This window comes from Falco cherrug, unplaced genomic scaffold (genome assembly GCF_023634085.1).
Source record: "Falco cherrug isolate bFalChe1 unplaced genomic scaffold, bFalChe1.pri scaffold_277, whole genome shotgun sequence".
NCBI lineage: Eukaryota > Metazoa > Chordata > Aves > Falconiformes > Falconidae > Falco > Falco cherrug.
The window spans coordinates 15,920-38,523 of record NW_026599441.1 but is presented as its reverse complement, the minus strand read 5'-3'; the positions used below and the strand labels follow the sequence as shown (position 1 = coordinate 38,523).

The 22,604-nt window shown below is 41.0% G+C and overlaps 1 protein-coding gene across 1 annotated transcript; it reads left to right on the top strand.

The window, feature by feature from the left end:
- Nucleotides 1-1,631: 1,631 nt before the first annotated feature.
- Nucleotides 1,632-22,340, top strand: LOC129735076 (lens epithelium-derived growth factor-like). Its single transcript, XM_055700443.1, is given in 12 exon segments — nt 1,632-1,778; nt 6,017-6,110; nt 8,001-8,076; nt 9,988-10,042; nt 10,044-10,214; nt 11,495-11,604; nt 12,900-12,955; nt 17,267-17,337; nt 18,295-18,396; nt 18,589-18,759; nt 18,761-18,809; nt 22,225-22,340. Coding segments are annotated over 12 exon segments (1,218 nt in total).
- The last annotated feature ends 264 nt before the right edge of the window (nt 22,341-22,604 follow it).

The window sequence follows — 22,604 nt, the reverse complement described above, 5'->3', positions numbered from 1 at the left end:
TGTACTGGGTCTGGCTGGGATGGAGTTAACTTTCTTCATAGCACCCGGTATGGTGCTGTGCTTTGTATGCAACACACTAATGTTTTGGCTATTGCTGAACAGTGCTTGCACAGCATCAAGGCTGTCTCTCTAACACCCTGCCCCCACCCCACCCCAAAAGCCAGTAGGCTGGAGGGCGGGAAAAGGGGCAAGCAAAGCAAAATAAGGAATTCTGCTGGCTTTTGCTGGGATAGAGTTAATTTTCTTCATCGTAGCTTGTGTTATAAATTGAGACCACAACGGATCATAATCCAATTAAAATTTTTATTAATTATAGCAAGTAGAATATGAGCAAAAACAGCGCTGGACGACAGGGGAGTCTGCGCTCCGCCAACTGCCGTCCTGAGCAGTTCAAACAGTCCCTTTTTATACCTTTTTTTTACTTTCGTGTTCATGAAGTAGTGGAGGTGTTGACCCTTCATTCATATGCACAAGCGGCATCCTGGACACCTGGCGGTTATCTTATCTTTTGTTGCCTAATCTTTACATTGGGCTTAACATAAATCTTAATAAACAATACCCTAGTCCATAGTTTCTTACACTTGCATGGGGCTATGTTTTGGATTTGTGCTGAAAATAGCGTTGATAATAGAGGGAGGTTTTTGCTATTGCTGAGCAGTGCTTACACAGAGTCAAGGCCTTTTCTGTTTGTCACACCATCCCACCAGAGAGTAAGCTGGGGGTGCACAAGAAGCTGGGAGGGGACACAACAGCTGACCCCAACCGACCAAAGGGATATTCCATACCATGTGACATTGTGCTCAGCTACAGAAACTAAGAGGAAGGGGGGTGGGGTTGGGGGCATATGTTATTAAGGCATTTCTCTTCTGAAGCATACTGAGGCCCTACTTCCCAGGAAGTGGCTAGACGTAGTCTGATGATGAGAAGTAGAGAGCAAATCTCTCTCTCTCTTTTTTTTTTTTTTTTTTTTTTTTTTATGCTTTGCTCCCAGGCACGGTCTTTGCTTTCTTTCATTAAACTGCCTTTGTCTCAACTCACCAGTTTTTCATCTTATTTTCTCCCCTTGTCTTGCTGGGGAGGGGGAGTGGCTTGGTGGGCACCTGGTGGCCAGCCAAGTTCAACCCACCACAGAGACCTAAGGGCTGATTTTAAGCGAGGAGTATAAGAAAACCTGCCAACCTGGCTATTAAAGTTCTGGGTTGTGAGCACCAGCAGCTTAGAGCTAGATAACTGGGAGGCCCCATGGTTGGTGGTCTCTGCCCAATGATGGAGCTATGAATAGTGCAATCAGATCTTGTGGTGAAACTAATCTGTGACATAGACTGCTTGCTGGGGTGAGAGGATGTGATTTACAGAAAGAGGATATTCTGGATATGTGCATTCAGAAGTGGTGTCACATGGCTGAAGAAGGGATTCAGAGGTTAAGGGAATGGGTGATGGTCAAAGTGGTGTATGGCATGACAGACAGCCCACCTTTGATCGATCTGGACCAAGAGGAGGTGACCCAGGCCATTTGGAAATGATTGGTTTGGGGGGGCGGGTGGTGGTGGTGGGTGTCCCTTGGTTAGCCAGTACCATGGCTGGGATGAACTCAGGAACCAACCCCCTAGCCCTGGTGGGGGAAGTAGGTGATGCACTCTGTCTGTGAAGTTTCTGCCTCCACCCCTGGGAAGGCACAGTTGATCACCATGCGAGAACAAGGGTGCCCGGTGCCACCTGCTGATGGACTGAAGGAGCAGATGCCCCAGAGTGACCCATGGAACTCTGTGAGTATGGCTGTAAGAACAAGGGAAGGACATGGCACAGTGGCATGGCAGAAGCACCAGGGAGTTGGCCACCTAGGCACATGAACTCCAACAGCAACAAAGGACATCCGTTAAGCCACAGCAGGCTGAGAATGGCCTCACACCATCAGCCTTACCCACGGAAGACTCCTCCTACACCTTTCTCCTGGAAGAAATGGCTCTGATAAACCTCCCATAGGGAAGCCCCCCCCCCCCCCCCCCCCCCTTTTCCCTGAGCTTTTATTGATGAGCATGAAGTCACATGGTATGGAATATCACATCCTCTTTCCCACCCTCCAGCCTACTGGCTTTTGGGGAGGGGTAGGTGGGTTTGGAGAGACAGCCTTGATGCTGTGCAAGCACTGTTCAGCAACAGCCAAAACACTGGTGTGTTATCAACACCTTTCTAGCTACAAATACAAAGCACAGCACTATGAGGGCTGCTATGGGGAAAGTTAACTCCATCCCAGCCAGACCCAATGCAATCTCAGAAATCAGCACTATGTAAAGATAATATGGCTTCAGTTTCTTCCTCTTCTTCCAATGTACCCCCAGAGGTGTTCCTGTTCCCTTCCTTTTCCATTGCCTAGTTTGGACTAAGGGGGCAACTTCAGCTAAGTAAGCCATTACTGCGCTCTAGAGTGGCTGCTCGCCTCTCTGCTTCTCACACCCGCAGCTGGCCTTTACAACTCCATTCTAAAAGAGGCCAGCACACAAAGGCACACCCCCATATCAGGTTGGTGCATTTTTAATCATTTCCTTCTAGGCATGTGGTGGGTTGACCCCAGTCAGCAGCAAAGCACCCACCAGCTGCTCACTCACTTTCCCCCTGAGAGATGGGGAAGAGAATTGGAAGAGCAAAACTGAGGAAAAAACTTGTTGGTTGAGATAAAAACAGTTTAATAGGTGAAGGAAACAAGGGGAAAAAAACACGTGATGCAAAGGCAATCACTCACCACTTCCTATGGGTAGACCAATGCCCCAAGCAACGGCTACCTTGGAAAGACTCCCCCTCTCCTCCCCACCCCTCCTTGTTCCCCCCTCGTTTTTATTGCTGAGCATGACATTATATGGCATGGAATTTCCCTTTGGTCAATTTGGGTCAGCTGTCCTGGCTGTGTCTCTTCCCAACCTCTTGTCCACCCCCAGCCTACTCATGGGGGGGGGGGGGAAGGCAGCGTGAGAAACAGAGAAGGCCTTGATGCTGTGCAAGCACTGTTAAGCAATAGCTAAAACATTGGTGTTATCAACACTGTTTTAGTCACACATGTCAAGCACGGCACCATAAGGGCTGCTATGAAGAAAATTAACTCCAGCCCAGCCAGACTCAGTACAAGGCGTTAAAGCCTTTTCCTAGTTGGGTTGTCAATTCTTTCAGGCTCTTGGTGTACTTGGGTTTCAGTTCCCAAGCCACTGGAGGATGCATCCAAACCAGGCACTGAGCCAAAGGCACCCATTCCTCATCCCATCCAGGTACTGAAGGTTCAGGAGTCACTTCCCAGATTCCCTTGCTCTTACGTTAGAACAAGTTTAAAAATGTTTGTGGTATCCTACCTCAAGTAGGAGTACTAAATGTACATCCTGCAAGATTCTTACTCCCAAGCACCCACCCTCATGATCTGCAAGATTACACTTGGACAAACAAATTTGGCAGCTGTAGGTGGTCTCTGTGTTGTGGGCGTTTGTTGGATGCACAACAGCTGTACAATCCTCTTTTCACAGTCCAAAGCTTCCTTCGGATCTCACTTCTGACAGCAGTTTTTGTAATGACATTGTTTGGGTCTGGACAGACTAAATGCATGCATTGATTACTATGCAATAATTTGTTCTGCGTGAAGGAGTTTGGATATTTATTGTCCCTGTGAAAGAGCAATTATTAATGCAAAGAACACTACAAAGTTACAGGAAAAGTGGCTATCCCTACTTCCCCTTTCCTTGCTGACAGGAGTAGCAGACGTCAGAGGTTGGGAGGAGTAGGGTGCTGAGGGTGTCCGTTCTGGCCACGCACGAGCATGGTCCCAGGCATCCCCCTCTGAGTTGAGGTGGATGTGTTTTATGAAGTGGAGAGCACCTTCCAGGTTATTTCATCTTTAGTTGTTGTTGGACTGTTCTGAACTGTCACTCATTGATTGGTGTAGAGAGTCACCAGGCAAATATTCTTGTATAAGTTTAATTCTGCTGTTTCTGCCAATTATGTGTTTTTTTTATAACACCTTCTTCACCTGCTTCGTTGTGCTTCATCTAACAAAAGTTACAACCCTAACAACTGCATAGCAACATACTGAAGGTCAAACAGTGGGCCTCCAACATCAGTCTAGTTATTCAAGTGATGTCAGCTCAGTAGGGGGCAGCACGGGGGGGGGGGGGGGGGGGGGGGGCAGAGACGGAGAGAGAGAGAGTGCAAAGGGTGGGTGGGTGTGCATGAGAGTGGGGACAGGGCTGAGGGTTTTTACAAGTGTAGCACTTCTCTGTCTCCTTCCTTTCTTGCCTTCAGAAAACCTTTACAAGGTTTTGTTTGGAAAACCTAAGTTCTAAACCCCTCAAGTTCATGCCAAGGAAAAGTTCTTAACAGCTTTGATTTAGACATCCAACAGTTATGGCTCTTATGAATGCCTTAATTTATACAGTTTGAACATTAAACTCATACAAAGAAGTTGCTTCTTCAAGACTGTTTTCTAACCAATATGCATCATCAACAGGTTCAGTGAAAACACTAGATTTCTTCCTAGTATGACATCTATAATACCAAAAGCATACTATGAGAATTCACGCAGCATAAATTGGTACAATTGGTACATAGCATCGCTTGGTACAATGTTTTATAAGAACAAAATTAAACTTTAACATTAACTGCTATAAAAACAATGTTTCCAACTCATACAAAGCACAGTAAAAAGCCATCCTGACACATGTTGAAAAACTACATGCTAACAGGTCACTATGACTGCAAGAGAGTATGTTTTATACAAATGAAGCAATTAAGCAGTTGAAAAACTATTTACACTCTTTCCTGCTATTAACTGGACAAACATACAGGAGTCAGATTAAAACATACTATAACTCTGTCTCCTGTTTTCTGAATGGGTTTTTGAGATGTGTATTGCTTATTAATACTGGATAAAACCATCAGCAAAGCATTTAAACACTTTTCAAATTAAGATTAAAGGGGCTGTTCTTCCACAAAATTTAACATTAAAATACTATGCTTATAAAAACTTTAAAAGTTTGGGTCTGTAGATTTCAAATGCAAAACTTAATAACTTTTATTTAGTATCAGAAAAAAAAAAAAAGGCTCCAGTGGCATCATTTCTTTTCAAAGAGATTCCTTTGGATTTTCAAGCTCGCTCTCTTCACCTGATGTTCAAGAAAAATAATAAATCAACATTAATAGCCACATAAAGAATTTTATACATATACATTTATACATATACATATACATTATTTTAAAATTCATTGACCTGGCATAAGACTAGAATCTCCGTGTGTTGGTGCACATTCAGCAGTAGATGAAGTTTGGAAGACTGAAGCAGTTAGTGATGCCAGCTTCTCTCCTTGAGAGGACTGTCCATGTGTGTCCGTGTCCCAATTGAGCTCAAGTCAACATGCCAAGCTGTGAACTGCAGTTATTCAGGATCTCATTTGTATTCCATTCAGGCGTTCCTGAATAGCAAGCCAGAGTTTTTTACTGTAGTTCTGACACTGGTACCAGTACCAAACTCAGTGCCCTTGGAAGAGTAGAAGATGGATTCCAATACTCTTTTTGTGCTGGAAAAAGAAAAGGAAGTTTGCGTTGACTGCAGGGCCATGCCATCAGCAGCATGCACGTTCAAGCTTGTAGCTTCCTTTCACTCCAACCAGCACTAATGTATTGGCTTGCTAGAAAACTTTTCACATCCTTCTTCTGGATTTTAGCAGTGGAGTTTCTTCTGCTGAGTTATAAATCCTGAATGATTGCAGCATATTGCTCGAGGTTGTTTGCAGTGACCATTTCAACAATTATTTAAGGTTTACTTTCCCCCTTATAAACAGTGTTTTGTCCCAGATATTTATGAATTTTTATCCAGAAACTATTGGGCTTTTTACGCATCCTTACTTTACTAAACTAGTTTGTTTATTTTTTAGTGATTTAGAAATATATTTTATGCAATATTTTTGGGAAGCAAGTAAGAAATAGCTGCTTTACGGGGAGAGGGTCTATGGTTTAAATTTGTGAATCGCTTTCTTTATATTAGGCTGAAAAACAAGCTGAAGCTGTGGAAGCTGCAGTGGTAGCAGCTGCAGTGGCTGTGACTCCAAAAGTAAGCCCTAAAAGAGGAAGACCAGCAGGTAACTTTAAACAAAAAGGAATTTTATTTATTTTTCCACACAGAAAATAACTTAATAGAGATGGTTGAAGGATTTATTGCCCCCAGATCTCCAGAGCGTTCCAGAATATTTCCTAATATATAAACTTCCAATATTTATATATATATATTTACACACACACATGCGTGTGCATATAAACTGTCCTACAGAGCAGCCTGAGGTATTTAGCAATTCAGCACATAAAGGGCCTTAAAATGTTTATGGCTATGCTGGGTCTTCTGAAATAAGGATCATTGTATCCCCTTGCAAGTATCACCTTTAGGAAAGCCTCCATAGGATTCCGCTAACTTAAAGACTATGCAATAAGATCTCTGCTTCACTGTGGCTTCACAAAGGTTAATATTAATCAAAGATGTATAAAATTGGTACTTAAGCTGTGTTAGAATATCTGTAAAAGAAGTTTAAAAAAGAAGGGGGGAGGAGGAGACTGTCTATAGGTAGAGCTCAGAGGACAGTAAAAACAAGTGAAGAGCTGGAGAGATTTTGCTGAAAAGATGTTTAAAGGAAATCTCTGTAGACCAATAGACAACTGAGAAGAAAATATAGCTATCAGAAGCAGCATGTAATTTAAAAGATTTTGCTAATAGTTCTGCAGTACTTGTTTGTGAAAGTAGCAATGATTTAATTGTAATTCTTATGGCAACTTTGCAAGTATTCTTTAAGGAATTTTAAATTTGTTTATTGCTAACATGGGGAAAGTTATTGGAGCACTTAAATATGCTATATGAGCATTTAGTCTGGGAAACAGATAATTTAATACTTTATACTCACCTGTATCTGGTGGCATTATGAAAATAACTTTTAGAAAGCGCAACCATAGTTAGCTCCCAAGGCAAACTATTTAAGACTAGATGTGAGGAAATAAAGTATTACCTTAGTACTTCACCCACTTTCATTATATTTATCAAATTAACATTTTTAATATTTTAATGGGTGTAGGATTATATTGATCTTTCAAATTAATGGCGTTTATACAAGCAGGAAAGGACCTTTACAAGAGATGCTTTGGCACCCTATGGGAAATGTGTTACTAGATGATGTACTGTGAAGCATTCTCTCGCATTAATATGACGCATGCATCTCTTGCTTAGCAGTGCTCCACGCTAACACCAGCAGCACTTCAAATACTGGGCTGTTAGGTTTTTTTTCCTAACAGAATGTTCACTGGGGATAGCAGATAAGCATGTTCCATAAATTTCAATCCATAATGGCAGCATACCAAGTATTTTCATTTTACAGAATTCAAAGGGTATAAACGTCGAGAAGGTGGATAAACTATTTAGCTCGCTTTAACACTGAAACATGGCGAAACTGAGAAAATGTAGAACTGTGCTGTATACCTCAGTGTGGTGGCAGTATTTCTTGACACTGATTTACTTTCAGGGAAAGGGATGGAAGCTCCATAAAGCTCTTAAGACTGCTACTAATAAATAGGCTGAGTTTAGATTTGCACACTAAATTACTTCCTCCCCCTCCCCCCCCCCCCTTATTGTCTTGTTATTCCACTTCTTATTCTCTTGTTTCAGGCTTTTTTTTTTTTTTTTTTATTAGCTACCTAACATGAGGCAGGGCCATTCTGAGTGCACTGAGTGGAAAAGGCCCAGGAACAGATGGTTTAAACCTCTTAGACTGCTATCTTAAAGTACCAGTGTTGGTTGAGATTTAAATTTTTCAAAGGGATCTCAATTAAACTTTGATACACAGTTCCAACATTTGAATTTTTTTAAATAGAGTATTTACCCTACTAAGTTTGCCTCAAGTGTTGCTTCTATGTGTTGACATGAGAAACAATCCTTTTAGATAAGGAACGGGTGGTGGCTGTAGACTAACCTTTTCTTTTTGTATAATTAGCTACTGAAGTAAAGGCTCCATAACCAAGAGGGAGACCCAAATTGCTGAAACCACCTTGTCCTTCAGAGACCAACATGTGCATTGGCTTTTTATATAAAATGCCTGCCTTTATTGTAAACCAAGTGGGTGCATTTGATGAGCTGTCATGACTTACTGAGTTCCTGTCCAGTATTTTCCTTGTAGTGCTCAGTATAAGTTGGATGTTGCTGTCAGGATGGGTGGACAACCGGATGGGTAAAAAAGTGGTTGGATGATTTGGCTCAGAGGATAGGGGTTAACAGGTTGTTTTCTACCTGGAGGCTGGTAACAAGTGGAATATTGCAGGGGTCTATCCTGGGACCTGTCCTGCTTAACAGCTTTATCAATGACCTGGAGGAGGCGACAGAGTACACTCTCTTCAAGTTTGCAGATGACAGCAAATTGGGGGGGGGCATTCAATACACCTGAGGGTAGAGCTACCATCCAGAGGAAACTAGACAGGTTGGAGGAACAGGCTGACAGGAACCTCATGAAATTCAACCAGCACAGATGCAAAGTCTAGCCCCTGGAAGGAAGAACCCCTGGCAATGGTACAAGCTGGGGACTGACTGCAGAGCGGCTCTGCTGAAAAGTACCTGGGGATCCTGGTAGACAGAAAGCTGACCGTGAGCCAACAGCGTGCCCTGGCAGCAAAGGAGGCCAACAGTATCCTGGGCTGTATGAACAGGAGCGTAGGCAGTTATACCGGGTCTGGCTGGGATGGAGTTAACTTTCCCCATAGCAGCCCTCATAGTGCTGTGCTTTGTATTTGTAGCTAGAACTAGCACACCAATGTTTTGGCTATTGCTGAGCAGTGCTCCCACAGCATCAAGGCTGTCTCATCGCCACCTCCCCAAAGGCTGGAGTGTGGGCAAGAGGCTGGAAGGGGACATAGCCAGGACAGCTGACCCAAACTGACATTCCATACCATATGACGTTGTGCTCAGCAATGAAAGCTAAGAGAAAGGAGGGGGAAGAGGGGCATTCATTATTAAGGCGTTTTTCTTCCAAAGCAATCACTATGCCTACTGAGGCTCTACTTTCCAGGAAGTGGCTGAACACGACCTGCTGATGAGAAGTAGATAATCTTTTTGTTTGTTGGTTGGGTTTTTTGCTTTGCTTCTGGATGAAGCCTTTGCCTTCTCTCATTAAACCATCTTTATCTTGACCCACGAGTTTTTAATCTTATTTTCTTCCTCTCCCCCCCCCCCCCCAAAGAGGGGGAGTGACAGAGCAGCTTGGTGGGCATCTGGCAGCCAGCCAAGGTCAACCCACCACAGCAGCAGATTGAGAGAAGTGATTATCCCCTTCTATTCAGCACTTGTTAGACCACATCTAGAAACCTGGGTCCCCCAATGCAAGAAAGATGCAGACTAGCTGGAGCGAGTTCAGCAGAGTGCCACCAAGCTGGTCAGAGGGATGGAACACATCCTATGAGGAGGGGCTGAGGGAACTGGGCTTGTTCAGCCTGGAGAAGGGAAGGCTTTGGGGGAGATCTAATAACAGCCTTCCAATACCTACAAGGTGTTCATCAAAAAGGAGCCAGGCTCATCACAGCAGTGCATGATGGTAGGATGAGAGGCAACGGGCATATACTGAAACAAGAGAGGATCAGACTGGATATAGGGAAATACTTTTTCACCCTGAGGACAGTCAAGCAGAGGGGCAGGTTACCCAGAGAGGTTGTCCAGCCCCCATCCTTGGAGGTTTTCAAGACCAGACTGGAGAAAGCCCCGAGTAACCTGGTCTGAACCACTCCCAGCAAGGGGTTGGACAAGAGACTTCCAGAGGCCCCTTCCAACCTGAATTATCCTATGAAAGGAAAGGTCTAAGAGTGAGCCAACTTTATGCAGGTGGAGTATTTGATAGTAAAACTAAAAAGTACATCTTCCTGAACTGAGAGTTAGGTTCTCTTTTAAATTGGGTATAGATATCAAATATGAAGCTCAAGTAATTTACTGTGTTTTAGCATTCATGAAGAGGAGAAGACAAAGAAAAAAGGACTGGAAGAAAAGCAAAAAAAACCAAGGGAAAAAAGATGAGGACAGTCAGAAGGAAGAAGACAAATTGAGGAAGGAATTTGATAGAAGAGAAGCAAAGAGGGAGACCAAAACCAGAAGGAGAAATCCTTCCCAAGTGGGTTCTGCATCAGCATTTGATTCTGAAGAGGATGAAGGAGAACATGAAGGTGATCAGGTATATTGCACTTTATTGACTCACTTATCATAAAGAACAGTCGTTCACTGAAAATATTTATTAAAGCTAATACTAGGTGCTGTGGTTTAACTCCAGCCAGCAACTAAGTACCACGCAGCCACTCATTCACTTCCCCCCACCCCCGGGTGAGATGGGAAGGAGAATCAGAAAAAGGCAAAACTTGTGGGTTGAGATAAAACCAATATAATAATTGAAATAAAGTAAAATATAATAATAACAACAACAACAACAACTATAATGAAAAGGAGAGAGAAAGAGTGAGGAATAAAACCCAAGAAAAAAACAACCAAAAAACCCAAGTGATGCACAATACAATTGCTCACCACCCACTGACCAATGCCCAGCCAGTCCCCAAGCAGCAATTGCAAGGCCCTGGCCAACTCCCCCCCAGTTTATATACTCAGCATGACATCCTGTAGTACAGAACATCCCTTTGGCTAGTTTGGGTCAGCTGTCCTGCCTCTGCTTCCTCCTAGCTTCTTATGTACCTGCTCACTGGCAGAGCACGGGAAACTGAAAAGTCCTTCACTTAGGGTAAGCACTACTTAACACACTGACGGTTTAGTTGTTGCTATCAACATTATTCTCATACTAAATCCAAAACACAGCATTGTACCAGCTACTGAAAAAGAAAATTCACTGTCCCAGCCAAAACCAGGACACCAGGTCTTCAATTTTGTCGGTTAAGTGTTGGAGCCTTATGTCTGGCTAATATAGATGCATGTCTTGGAAATGAGAACTTGCAGAGTTCCTTTCTGTCAAATAATGTTTTCAATAACTTAAAGATATTTACAAAGAATTTTTTTCTAATACTTTATTTTTTTTAAAAAAGGATTTAAATCCAAGTGATTTATTGTAGCAAAGATTTGTTGGTGTTTTGGTTTATTTGTTTTTAAACATGCTTACTCAAATGCATATTTTTTTTTTGTCCTGAGTGTTGAGAAGCTGTGGGGTCTGTGAAATATATTTTTTGAAAGATAGGAAGCTGCCTCTAGCTGATCATTTGGGAATGGCTTTGGGTTTTTTAGCGTTTGGGATATTCTTCTCCATATCAGAGAGAAAGCACTAATAAAACTCAGCTTCTTATCTGCATATAAAAGATTTGGATTTAGTTAGAGGAATACTAACTCTCATCAGGGTGTTTCACAGACTAGAGCAATAATGTGTAGACATCTAGAGCAGGTAGGTTTAACTGTTAATGTTTTTGACGTTAAGTAATCTAAAGACTCCTTCTCTCTTCTCACCCTAAATAAAAACAGAAGAAAAAAGGAGGGAGAAAAGGAGCTCATAGAAGAAACATGTTACAAGGCCAACATGAGAAAGAGCTGACAGAAAGAAAGCGTAAGCAAGAGGAGCAAACGGAATCAGAGCCATGAATATGTTTTACTACACAGTGTCTGTACATTGTGGTAGTACTTTGAAACTAAGAGGCAGCACAAAACCTGACAAATTTCCCAATTTGTTTGCACGGTGTTCTGTGTCCTCCCTCTGCCCTGCCTCCCCCCCCCCCCCCCCCCAAGCATTATTTAACTTTTTAAGTGGAAAATAAAAAAGCTCTTGTAAATCAGTATGTAGTATTGTGGGAGGATGGAAAAAAACTGAATCCAGAAATTAAGTGATGTCAGTCTTTCAGTGACTTAGATTTCCTAACAGCAGGACAGAGTTGGTGGGTTCTGTATCCTGAGAATACCTTCCAGGACCTAAAGGGAGCCTACAAGAAAGCTGGAGAGGGATTTTTTTACAAGGGCACATACTGATAGGATAAGGGGTAACTGTTTTAAGCTGAAAGACAGTAGATTTAGATGAGATATTAGGAAGAAATTCTTTACTGTGAGGGTGGCGAGACACTGGAACAGGTTGCCCAGAGAAGTTGTGGGTGCCCCTCCCTGGAAGGGTTTGAGGCCAGGTTGGATGGGGCTTTGAGCAACCTGGCCTAGTGGAAGGCGTCCCTGGCCATGGCAGGGGCTTTTCAAAGTCTGATTCAGTATCTGAATAAAATGAGAAAGGTGTGTTTAAACTGATATACATGCAGGATTTTTATTTAATTGATACTTATTTTTATGAAATTTGGAAAAAGTCACTGAATGGTGGAATATACTAATTAAAATAAGGTTTTTAATTTCTATGATAAAACAAGACTGAAGACTTCATAAATAGGTATTTGTTGTTGGGGTTTTTTTAGTGAACAAAAATATTTTAGGAGTTTTCTTTAAAGATTGTGCTATACTTATAGCTTACCTATTTCTGTACTTTTTTATTAGAGTTGCTGTGGGAGTTATTTTAATTGTTATTATATAATCATTATTTTTCCCACAATTCCCCGAGGTAAACCTGAATGTCAGTGTTAAATTTTGATCCTCTTACAATATTGTCTCTCCATCAATCTGTTTCACACACTGCAGTTTTATCTTATTTTTTACATTTTAATAACACTTTCATTTGCAGCTTCTAGGGGAAAAATTCTATTAATCTGGAGGATTCTTTATCTGCAGTACCATAATAAATAAATAATTTAATTTATTTTGGTCTTTGAAGAAACCAGAGTTTGACTTCTGTATTTTTACACGCAGTTTGAATATCTCAAAACAGCTCATTTAAAAATAATAATAAAAGACTCAAGAATTTAGAAGACAGCATTGTAAAAATGCTTTCATGTTTTGATAGGCAAAATAAAGAAGAAAGTAAGAAATTGGAAGTTAAAATGATGGAGAAGAAGAGAGGTTAGTTAAAAGAATATTAAATATTCTTAATATATTTACATACATAGAATATATAAATACAGAATATTTTTTACTATCTTATTTTTTTTAAGAGAAATATATGTCTAGACTTACTTCTAAGTGGGTTTTAAGGTTTCAGTCTAAGATGTTTGATCTGTGATTACTTCCTTAAGATCTGTAAAGCAGTGTATTCTTGTTTTAGGCCTTCTACATTCTTTCCTTCAGCAGCATGTTAGAACTGCTCTTCAGTATTCTCATGTTATTGTCATCCTGGTTTTTAAACCTTTTACATGTTCTCTATTCACCAGAATATGAAATCAAAGGCTCCGTTTCTTTGAACTGAATCACTTTAGTTCGTTATCTTCACAACTAATTGTCTGTTCCATCATAACAGAATAATCAGAGGGGGCTCCTTGCAAATAGTCAGATGATATCCTTTTCCAGGGCAGGGTGTTAGATTTGGGATAGTTACTAAGTTGTTGTCTACCAGACTAGACTTCCAAACCAACCTTTACAATACAATAACAAGTAATTTCCTTCTTAGTGTCCCTACCCTTCTTAGATATGTCTTAAGGGCAGTTCAAACCACTGCCTTAAGGTTCCACCTATCTTTTGTTATATAGTAGAAATCCAGTGGTTTAAACTGGAACCAATTCCAGTGTTGGCAGGAGGAGAAATTTTTATATAAATGTGTCCAAGGCAGATGGGACAAACAAGCAGTTTGTCTGCAATATTACTTAGTATGTATACCACTTTTATATCAAAGAAAAAACAAATTAATGTTGTGATGCTTTTATCCCAAATCTGAGTTCTTCACCTGGTGTGCAAGAGCCAATCCACACGCAAAATCAAGATATTTATTGCATGTCTGTGCAAAGATGGGTGCTAGGTGGTAAATCCACAAAGCTAGCACACCTCTTAACACATGGTAAAACACTTTATAATCTTTCAAAAATTGTTTACAGTTACATTGAGTTACACTTAATTCTCATTGGTTCTTATGACCCTTGTCTCCATTTAAAGGTACAGCTTTTTTTTTTTTTCACCCTACATTTTCTGTGGGGAGGGGGCTTTGTTAGTAGGGGGCTCTCTTTGCTGGAGGGTGGATCTTTTAGTATGCTAATTAGGATAGTTCACACATAGATCAAGTAATTTTCTGTTTGGTCTCATTAACCTTTTGGTTCTCCTTGAGCTTATATTGTTATTTCTTAGCTTGACATATTTATGGTGTCTATTCCTTCTCCCAAGGCCATGTCTTGTTCACTATTTGTAAGGATTAACTAACATCCTCTGTTTTTCAAATTCTTTCTTGTTTTTCATTATAGATATTTACTTTTTTTTTTTAAGTAAATAATTCTTGTTGCAATAGTTTGACCTTGGCTGGCTGCCAGACCCCCAACCAGCTGCTCTCTCACTCTCCCTCCTCAGCAGGATGGGGAGAAAATAAGATGAAAGAGCTCATGGGTCCAGATAAAGACAGGGAGATCACTTACCAATCACCATCAGGTGGAAAACCAGACTTGAATTGGGGAAAATTAAAGTTATTGCCAATTAAAAATAGAGTAGGATGGTGAAAAAGAAAGACAAAAACTAAAACACCTTCTCCCCCACTCCACCCCTTCTTCCCAGGCTCAACTTCACTCCTTCATTCTCAACTTTTCTATATCCCCCACCCCTAGCAACACAGCAGGGATGGGGAAAGAAGGGTTGTAGTCAGCTGAAAACAGTTCATCTCTGCTGCTCCTGCCTCCTAAAACTTTTCCCTGCTCCAGCATGGGTCCTTCCCATGGGCTGCAGTTCCTGTCAGGAGCATGCTCCAGTGTGGGCTCTCCACATACTGCAGGGTGGATACTTGCTCTGGCATGGTCCTCTCCATGGGCTGCAGAGGAATCTCTGCTCTGGCACCTGAAGTACCTCCTCCCCCTCTGTACTAGGTTTATGTGGCAAGGTGGTGTATGTGCCTGTGTGCTGTCAGGGAAAGGAATGAGAAAAATGTGAGAGAAACAACAATGCAGACACCAAGGTCAGTAAAGAAGGAGGGAGAGGAGGTACTGCAGGTACCAAAGCAGAGATTCCCCTGCAGCCCGTGGTGAAGACCAAGGTGACTGTAGGTTGGTCCCCTGCAGCCCATGAAGGATCCGATGCCACTGGAACACGTGGATATGCCCTGAAGGAAGCTGTGACCCTGTGGAAAGCCCACACTAGAGCAGGAACTGCAGCTGTGGGAAGGACCCACGCTGCAGCAGGCTTTCCAGCATGACCTTTGCCCCATGGGGAACTCACACTGGAGTGTCCATTCTTGAAGGACTGTACCCCATGGAAAGGACCCATGCTGGAGCAGTTAATGAAGAACTACAGCCTGTAGGAAGGTCCCACATTGGAGAAGGTCGTGAGGATTGTATCCCATGGGAGGGGCCCCATGCTGGAGCAGAGGAACAGCGTGTGGAGGAAGGAGCGGCAGAAACAAAGTGTTACAGATATCTCGGAATGAAGAACTTATCAACACCAATGTGATGTAGATAAGCAGACACTTCTTTATTGACGGCCGGGTGCGTGAGTGAGTCCTCTCACGATCAACGCACACCAAGCCTCAAAATCATACACCATATATAGAACTTAATGAATATGTATGAATAAGTATTCATGCATAAACATAGCATTTCCTGAAAATCATTACCATACTCTCCTCCCATATCTGATTCTGCGCAGTAAAGGTTAGAAAGGTCCAGAAATGGGTCTGGGGTACAATTTGGGTAGGTGGTACATGAGTAGGTGGTCGTGAACTCCCCCTGCTGGAATTACCTTTTACTAAAGTTCACGGTTTCTTGGCAGGTAACTACGAGTTGTTTCATTCGGTTGCTCCCAGTTCCCATTAATTCTGCATTCTGACATCTCAATACACTTTCCACATACAGAAGACCAGTCAAATACAAAGAAATCTGTAACTGACTATTATCTAAAATCTCAAATTTGTTACCTAAGTTCTAAACATTCCTATTCAATAATTCTAACCCATTCTTCTGGCCTCGGTACAGGACTGTACAGAGGATTTCATATCAGCTTTTACTGTGTATCTACAAGTTTCATTAAAATATATTTCTTATTCCAAATGATTTTATAAAATCGAATAATGTCAATTAATTCTAACTTATTAGCAGATTGGTAACAAAAGCATTATGAGCTGACCACAGCCCCCATTACCTGTCCCCTTGTGCCACTTGGGGTAGGAGGTAGAGAAGTTGCGAGTCAAGTTGAGCCTGGAAGGGAGGGGTGAAGTTTTTTTTTCAGATTTGTTCTTATTTTTCATTATCCAATTCTGATTTGACTGGCAATAAATTAAATTAATTTCCCCAAGTTTTTTGGGGTTTTTTTTGCCTGTGATGGTAATTGCTGACTGATTTCCCTGTCCTTATCTCAAGTTTTTTGTCATATTTTCTTCCCCTGTCCTGTTGAGGGGGAGTTGTAGTGGCTTAGTGGGTATCTGGCATCAAGCCAAGATCAACCTGCCACACCCTCCTCCTTCACTGACCTTGGTGTTTGCAGTATTGTTTCTCACATGGTTGGTGGTTTGTTTGTTTGTTTTTTTGATTTGTTTCCACACACACACTCCTCTCTCTCACACTCTGCTGTGCAGTATTTCTACCCTTTCTTAAATATGTTTTCACAGAGGCACCATGAGCTTTGCTGATTAGCTCATCTCTGGCCAGTAATGGGTCCACTGCAGAGCTAGCTGGAATCAGCTGTGTCTGGCACAGGCACAGCCCCTGGTCTCTTCTCACAGAGGATATCCCTGCAGTCCCTCTACTACCAAAACCTTGCCACATAAACCCAATACAGGCCTTTAGCACCTGTGAGTTAGGGATCAACTTATTAGTTTGTCTTTACCACTTGTTACAGCACATACATTGTGAACTACTTTAACGGATTAGATCTATGACTGTGTCCAAGCCTCTGAAATGCAAAGCATCAGTATTCAGGTATCCCCTCATAATAAACTTCTACAGTTTCCCAGCTCTTAACTATTTATTGAAACTTTATTTTTACCTGGGTTAACTTCTAGAAGGCAACAGTTGGATATTACAGCAGAAAAAATATTAAGTTGTAACTCCACACTGTTGCATGCCCAGTTAAAAAGAAAACATAATGACCAACATTATTTGCTACCTTAACATACCTTAGGAAGACTTAAAATTAGTTAACTACTCATAGTTTTTTGCCTTCGGGATCTCAAGTTCAGGTTTGTGTAAGTGTTTCCACAAAAATATCTCATGAGATGATGAAATATTCATGCCTGCTATTTCTGATCTTTAGAAACATCAATGGATTCTAAGCTTCAAAGGATACATGCAGAAATTAAAAACTCACTCAAAATTGATGACCTAGTAAGTATATTTTGTTCATTGATGTATGCACTCAATTCAAGTAGTAAACATTTTTTGAATACCTGGTTTGAAGTATGATTTATTAAACAATATATCTTGAGAAGTAAAGGTACTTTTAATTTGCAAGACCTGGCTTGGGAAACTTGTTTTGATTACTCACCTGGTCTTCTCAGAGTGCCATCATGTGAAAAGTGTTGAAAGGGATTTGGCCTCTGACTTTGTACTTTTAATTGATGAAAGCTATTTGTGTAATGAGAAACTAGTTTAAGTGAAGTCTTTCACAACAAACATTGTAGTGGCTTCTGCATTTAGCAGCATGAGTAGCAGTGAGCAGTTTCAACTCAGTCTATGAGTTTGTGTTGTCATGATAAACAGTAAAACATTCATTTCTAGTACAACCAACTCAAGTCTATAAAAAATTTATGACTTCAAAGTAATTAATATTAAATTTAAGAATTTTCACCTCAGAAAAATGGTTCAGTTGTTTAAATATTTTTCCGTCAGCTGAACTCCAGATAGTAAATTCACTTCAAATGTAAAAATACTTAACAAAAAAGCTCACAGAGATATAATTGTGTTCTTACCTTCACTAGAAAATTTTATAAGATTGGTTGTGGAGCTAGGGCAAAGATGTTTTTGTTATTGTATTTATCACTGAGTAAGTGTGGCAAATACCATATTCTGCTGAGAATAGCCCTGAACCCTCATTTTTCTCTGCCAAGTACCCAGGTGGTTTCTATAACTTGAGCATCTTTGTATATAATTTGATGAGCGAAGATCTCACCTCTTTAGAGAGAGATCTAAGCAGTGTCTGACTTGCTTTTTTTGCTACTTTCCCCCAAAACAGGAACTAAATCTCAACATAGCCTTCAATTATTTTTTCCCCTCTTAATGGGGCTACCAAAGATCGTTAGCATTTAAACAAAGTCTTCAAATCAAACTTTTGTTTATATACAGGATGTGAACAGGTGTATTGAAGCTCTTTATGAGCTTGCTTCCCTTCAGGTCACAACACAACAAGCTCAAAAACACAGAGAGATGGTTTTGAGTCTAAAGAAGGTGAGTTTTGCACCTTCATTTGAAGCAACTTCCAGAGGGAAACATTTTTTTCAATTGACATAAACTTTATTTACTACTTTGAAGCATGTTTCACTTCAAATCTATACATAAGAGTTAAGAATGTCATATAGCACTTAAGATTAAGTAGATATGATATAAGTGGAGTTGACTGTTTTACCTTTTATTTTTCAGATACGGAAGTTTAAAGTTAGCCAAGTTATCATGGAAAAATCTACAATGCTCTATAACAAGTTCAAGACCATGCTTCTAGTTGGAGAAGGAGATTCTGTTCTTACACAAATACCAAATAAATCACTTACTGAGCAGAAGCAGCATAAGGAAACCAAAAAACCCAGAGAACAACTAGAAGAAAGGTCCAACCAAAAAAATAGAAAAGGAAAGAGCACTAACAGGTAGGTGTTGGTGTACTTCATCACACTCTCCCTAGGTGACTTCACTATAGTAACACAAAGGCTGAAATGTTAACAGCTACGTTTATGCTATATTGTTAATGAATTTTATAGTAAGATAGGATTTATTTAATAATTAATTACACTGCAGTTATCTTTCAAGTGGCATCATGGGACTAAGGAAGAAAGAAAATTAGTATTGAAGTCAATTAAGGTGGCATCCTTTTCACAGTATAATAGCTGAATGAGTTTCCATAGCTGTCACAACACTCTCCAGACTAGCCAGCTACAACAAGGTTTTTTACCATCACATACCAACATAACTCTTCATGCCAGTCCCTCTGCTGCCTTCTTCTAGTCTCTCCTCACCCAGGGCATGCATTCTCTCTTCTCTCTGCTTCTTCCTCAGCTGCTCAACCACTTAACAGAACCAGCCACAGCTGCACCTCATTTACATCATCCACCCCCAGCCAACCCACAACTGTATATTATCAATGTTAATTAACCCAACTTCATTCCTCTAACACTTCCCCCCCCTTTTTTTTTTAACATTTTATACCTTATATTTTTAACAATCATTACAATCTTTTTACAAATAATTTTTTCATACAGTCCTCTACAATTCCACCCTTTTTCTTTTCCTTTTTAACATTTCATAACTTTGGTATTTAACAGTCATCATAACCTTTTACAAATAAACATTTTTATACAGTTGAGACAACTTGTCCCTGAACTCATACTCATGTTCCTTCTTCACCTTTATCTTGGGTTTTTTATCTTCTGCAGGTTGATCACCTTTCTTCTTATCTACTTTCTTAGCATCTGGGATTTTGATTTCTTCAGAGGGCGGTTCTGATGAACTTATAGTGCCTTGTCCTTTCACCTCCTGGGTCACACTGGACAATAACCTGAGCGAGCTTTCAGCAGCAGATCTAGAATAAAGCACTAACACATCATCCTGTGTCCTGAAAAACTTCTCAACGTCCTTGTGGTCACTCATTTCTTCTACAAGTGGAGACACCTTCAATAAGTACATAAATGTCGGCAAGAATGCCACCAGGCCAAGCAGCAGCAGCGGGAGGCACATACAGCACCACGTTGCTCCCACACCTTTCCCCAGCACAGCTATCACTACCTTCTAGCCAGACCCAGTCTGGACCCACTGCCACTGCAGGCTGCTGGCACATCTGGCCATGCACCCCACCACTACCACTCCTTATCCTCAGTCTCTTAGCTCCAAAGCAGTCAGGCTTCCTTCTCTTTGATCCCAACAGCTCACCTTTACCAGTGTCTGATCTGGATCCCCATGCTCTTCCTGTCAATCTCAACGTGATCTGGATTGCAGGCTATCCCCGCCTCTCTCTGCTACGCTGGGCACTGCCTGTTCAAAACTTCAAACATCACCCAGCACAGCCATTGTTGCTGTCACCACTCATTAAACTCAATCTCATAATCTGAAAGGCCTCACAGGGGACACCAATTATCACAGCACTCTCAAAACTAGAAAGCTGCAACAAGATCTTTTACCACCACATACCAACATACTCTCCATACCAGTCCCTCTGCTACCTTCTCCTGGTCTCTCCTCACTCAGGGCATGCATTCTCTCTGCTTCTTCCTCAGCTGCTCTCTCTTCCTTGGCTGCCCAACCACTTAACAGAACCAGCCACAGCTGCACCTTATCCACATCAGCCAACCCACTGCCCCTGAAGCCAGCCCACAGTTGTATTTTATCAGTGCTAATTAACCCAACTTCATTCCTCTACACTTCCCCCCCCCTTTTTTTAACATCTCATACCTTATGTTTTTAACAGTCATTACAACCTTTTTGCAAATAAATTTTTCATACAGTCCTCTATAATTCCTCTACATGTAGTTAATACCTTATGTGGTGTTTTAAATAAAATAATTCTTTCAGTTAGCCTTAGTTTATTTTAGTTTCTTGTTTATACCAAATCTACATTACTTTCTGAGCCAAGTTCAAGTTATTAAGGTATATTCAAGAGCAGTGCTGTGATTTAATCCCAGCCAGCAATTAAGTACCACACAGCCACTCGCTCACTCCCCCACCTCCAGTGGGATAGGAGGATAAATGGAAAAAGGTAAAACTCATGGGCTCAGATAAGAACAATTTAATAATTGAAACAAATTAAAATATAATAATAGTAGTAATGAAAAGGGAAATAACAAAAGAAGAGCAAGAGGGAGGAATAAAACCCAAGAAAAACAAATTACGTGTAATACAGTTGCTCACCACCCACTGACCGATGCCCAGCCAGTCCCTGAGCAGCCATTGGCAACCCCTGGCTAATTCCCCCCAGTTTATATACTGAGCATGATATTCTATGGTATGAAATATCCCTTCAGCTAGTTCAGGTCAACTTTCCTGGCTCTGCTCCTTCCCAGCTTCTTGTGCACCTGCTCACTGGCAGAGCACGGGAAACATGAAAAGTCCTTAACTTAGGGCAAACACTACCTGGAAACAACTAAAACAACAGTTTGTTATCAACATTATTCTCATACTAAATTCAAAACACAGCATAAAGGAATTGCAGAAAAATAAAGCTAGGTTAATTAACACTGATAATATATAGCTGTAGGTTAGCTTCAGGGGCGGTTGGTTGGTTGTTGTGGATAATGTGCAGCTGTGGCTGGTTCCTGATAAGTAGTTAAATAGCTGTAAGGGGTATGGAAGAAGAGCCTTAGGTGAAGAGAGACCTGGAAGAAGCAGAGGGAGAGTGCCCTGAATGTAGGAGAGACAAGGAGAAGGATGCAGTAGCAGCAAGAAGCAGAGGGGCTGGCCTGAAGAGTGTGAAGAAACAGCATGAACAGTAGGTGAACTGTTGAAACTTTGTGGGGGATTGGTGGCTGTGTTGGGGTAAGGTGTGCTAACTACTTGTTGAAGTTAACCTGGTATGAGATGGTAAAAAGCCTTATTGCAGTGGGCTAGTTTTCAGAGTGCTGTGACAACACAGTACTGTACCAGGTGCTGAAAAGAAAATTCACTCTGTCCCAGCTGAAACCAGGAAAACTGTTTGCTTCTTCCTGCAGCTCTGGCCCTGGACTCCCTTCTACCTAGCCACTCTTGAAATATATGCTGATCACTTCAGGTTAATTGTCATACACTTAACACTTTTCAAGTTAACTTTCAAATGTTCTTGAGTTTGTCTTGAAACATGTTGTGAATTACCTTGAAACTGTAGCCTTCAATATTTTATATGCTTGCCTGTTTTATTTATATAATGCAGTTTATGGGACTGAGGAATGCTGAACTCTTATAATAGCTCTTCTTGATTTTATATATAGCTTCAGCTGGTAGATTTCAAGATCATAGAAAAAAACATACTGTTGTTGCTTCTTATGACAGAATCTTAATTTTGCTTCCTGCAGTGCTGACTCTTTCCCCTTCATTTTGAAGATGTGAAGATGCTAAATGGAGGGACTAAAACTCAAGACATCAACCAATCACAAAAGAATGGAAAGAATACTGAGGAAAAGGAAGAGAAGCATGAAGCTGGCACTAAGAAAAAGTGAGTTAATGTTGGTAAGTTCACCGAACAATTTCTAATTTGAAGATACTTAATCATGTTTAGTTTTTTTGCAAGGGTTTTCTCCTCGACTTCATAAAAGTATAATGGTATACTAATTCCACTCTAGCCTTGAATAAATCTTTTTAGAAGAAAGGCTTCACTCATTTATATACCCTAGATAGAAGGAGCTTCTGTAAGATATTCTATTAGTGGGCTCCATAGCTTGAGGTTGGACATCAAATTTTTGCAAATTCTTTTATGCTAGTCA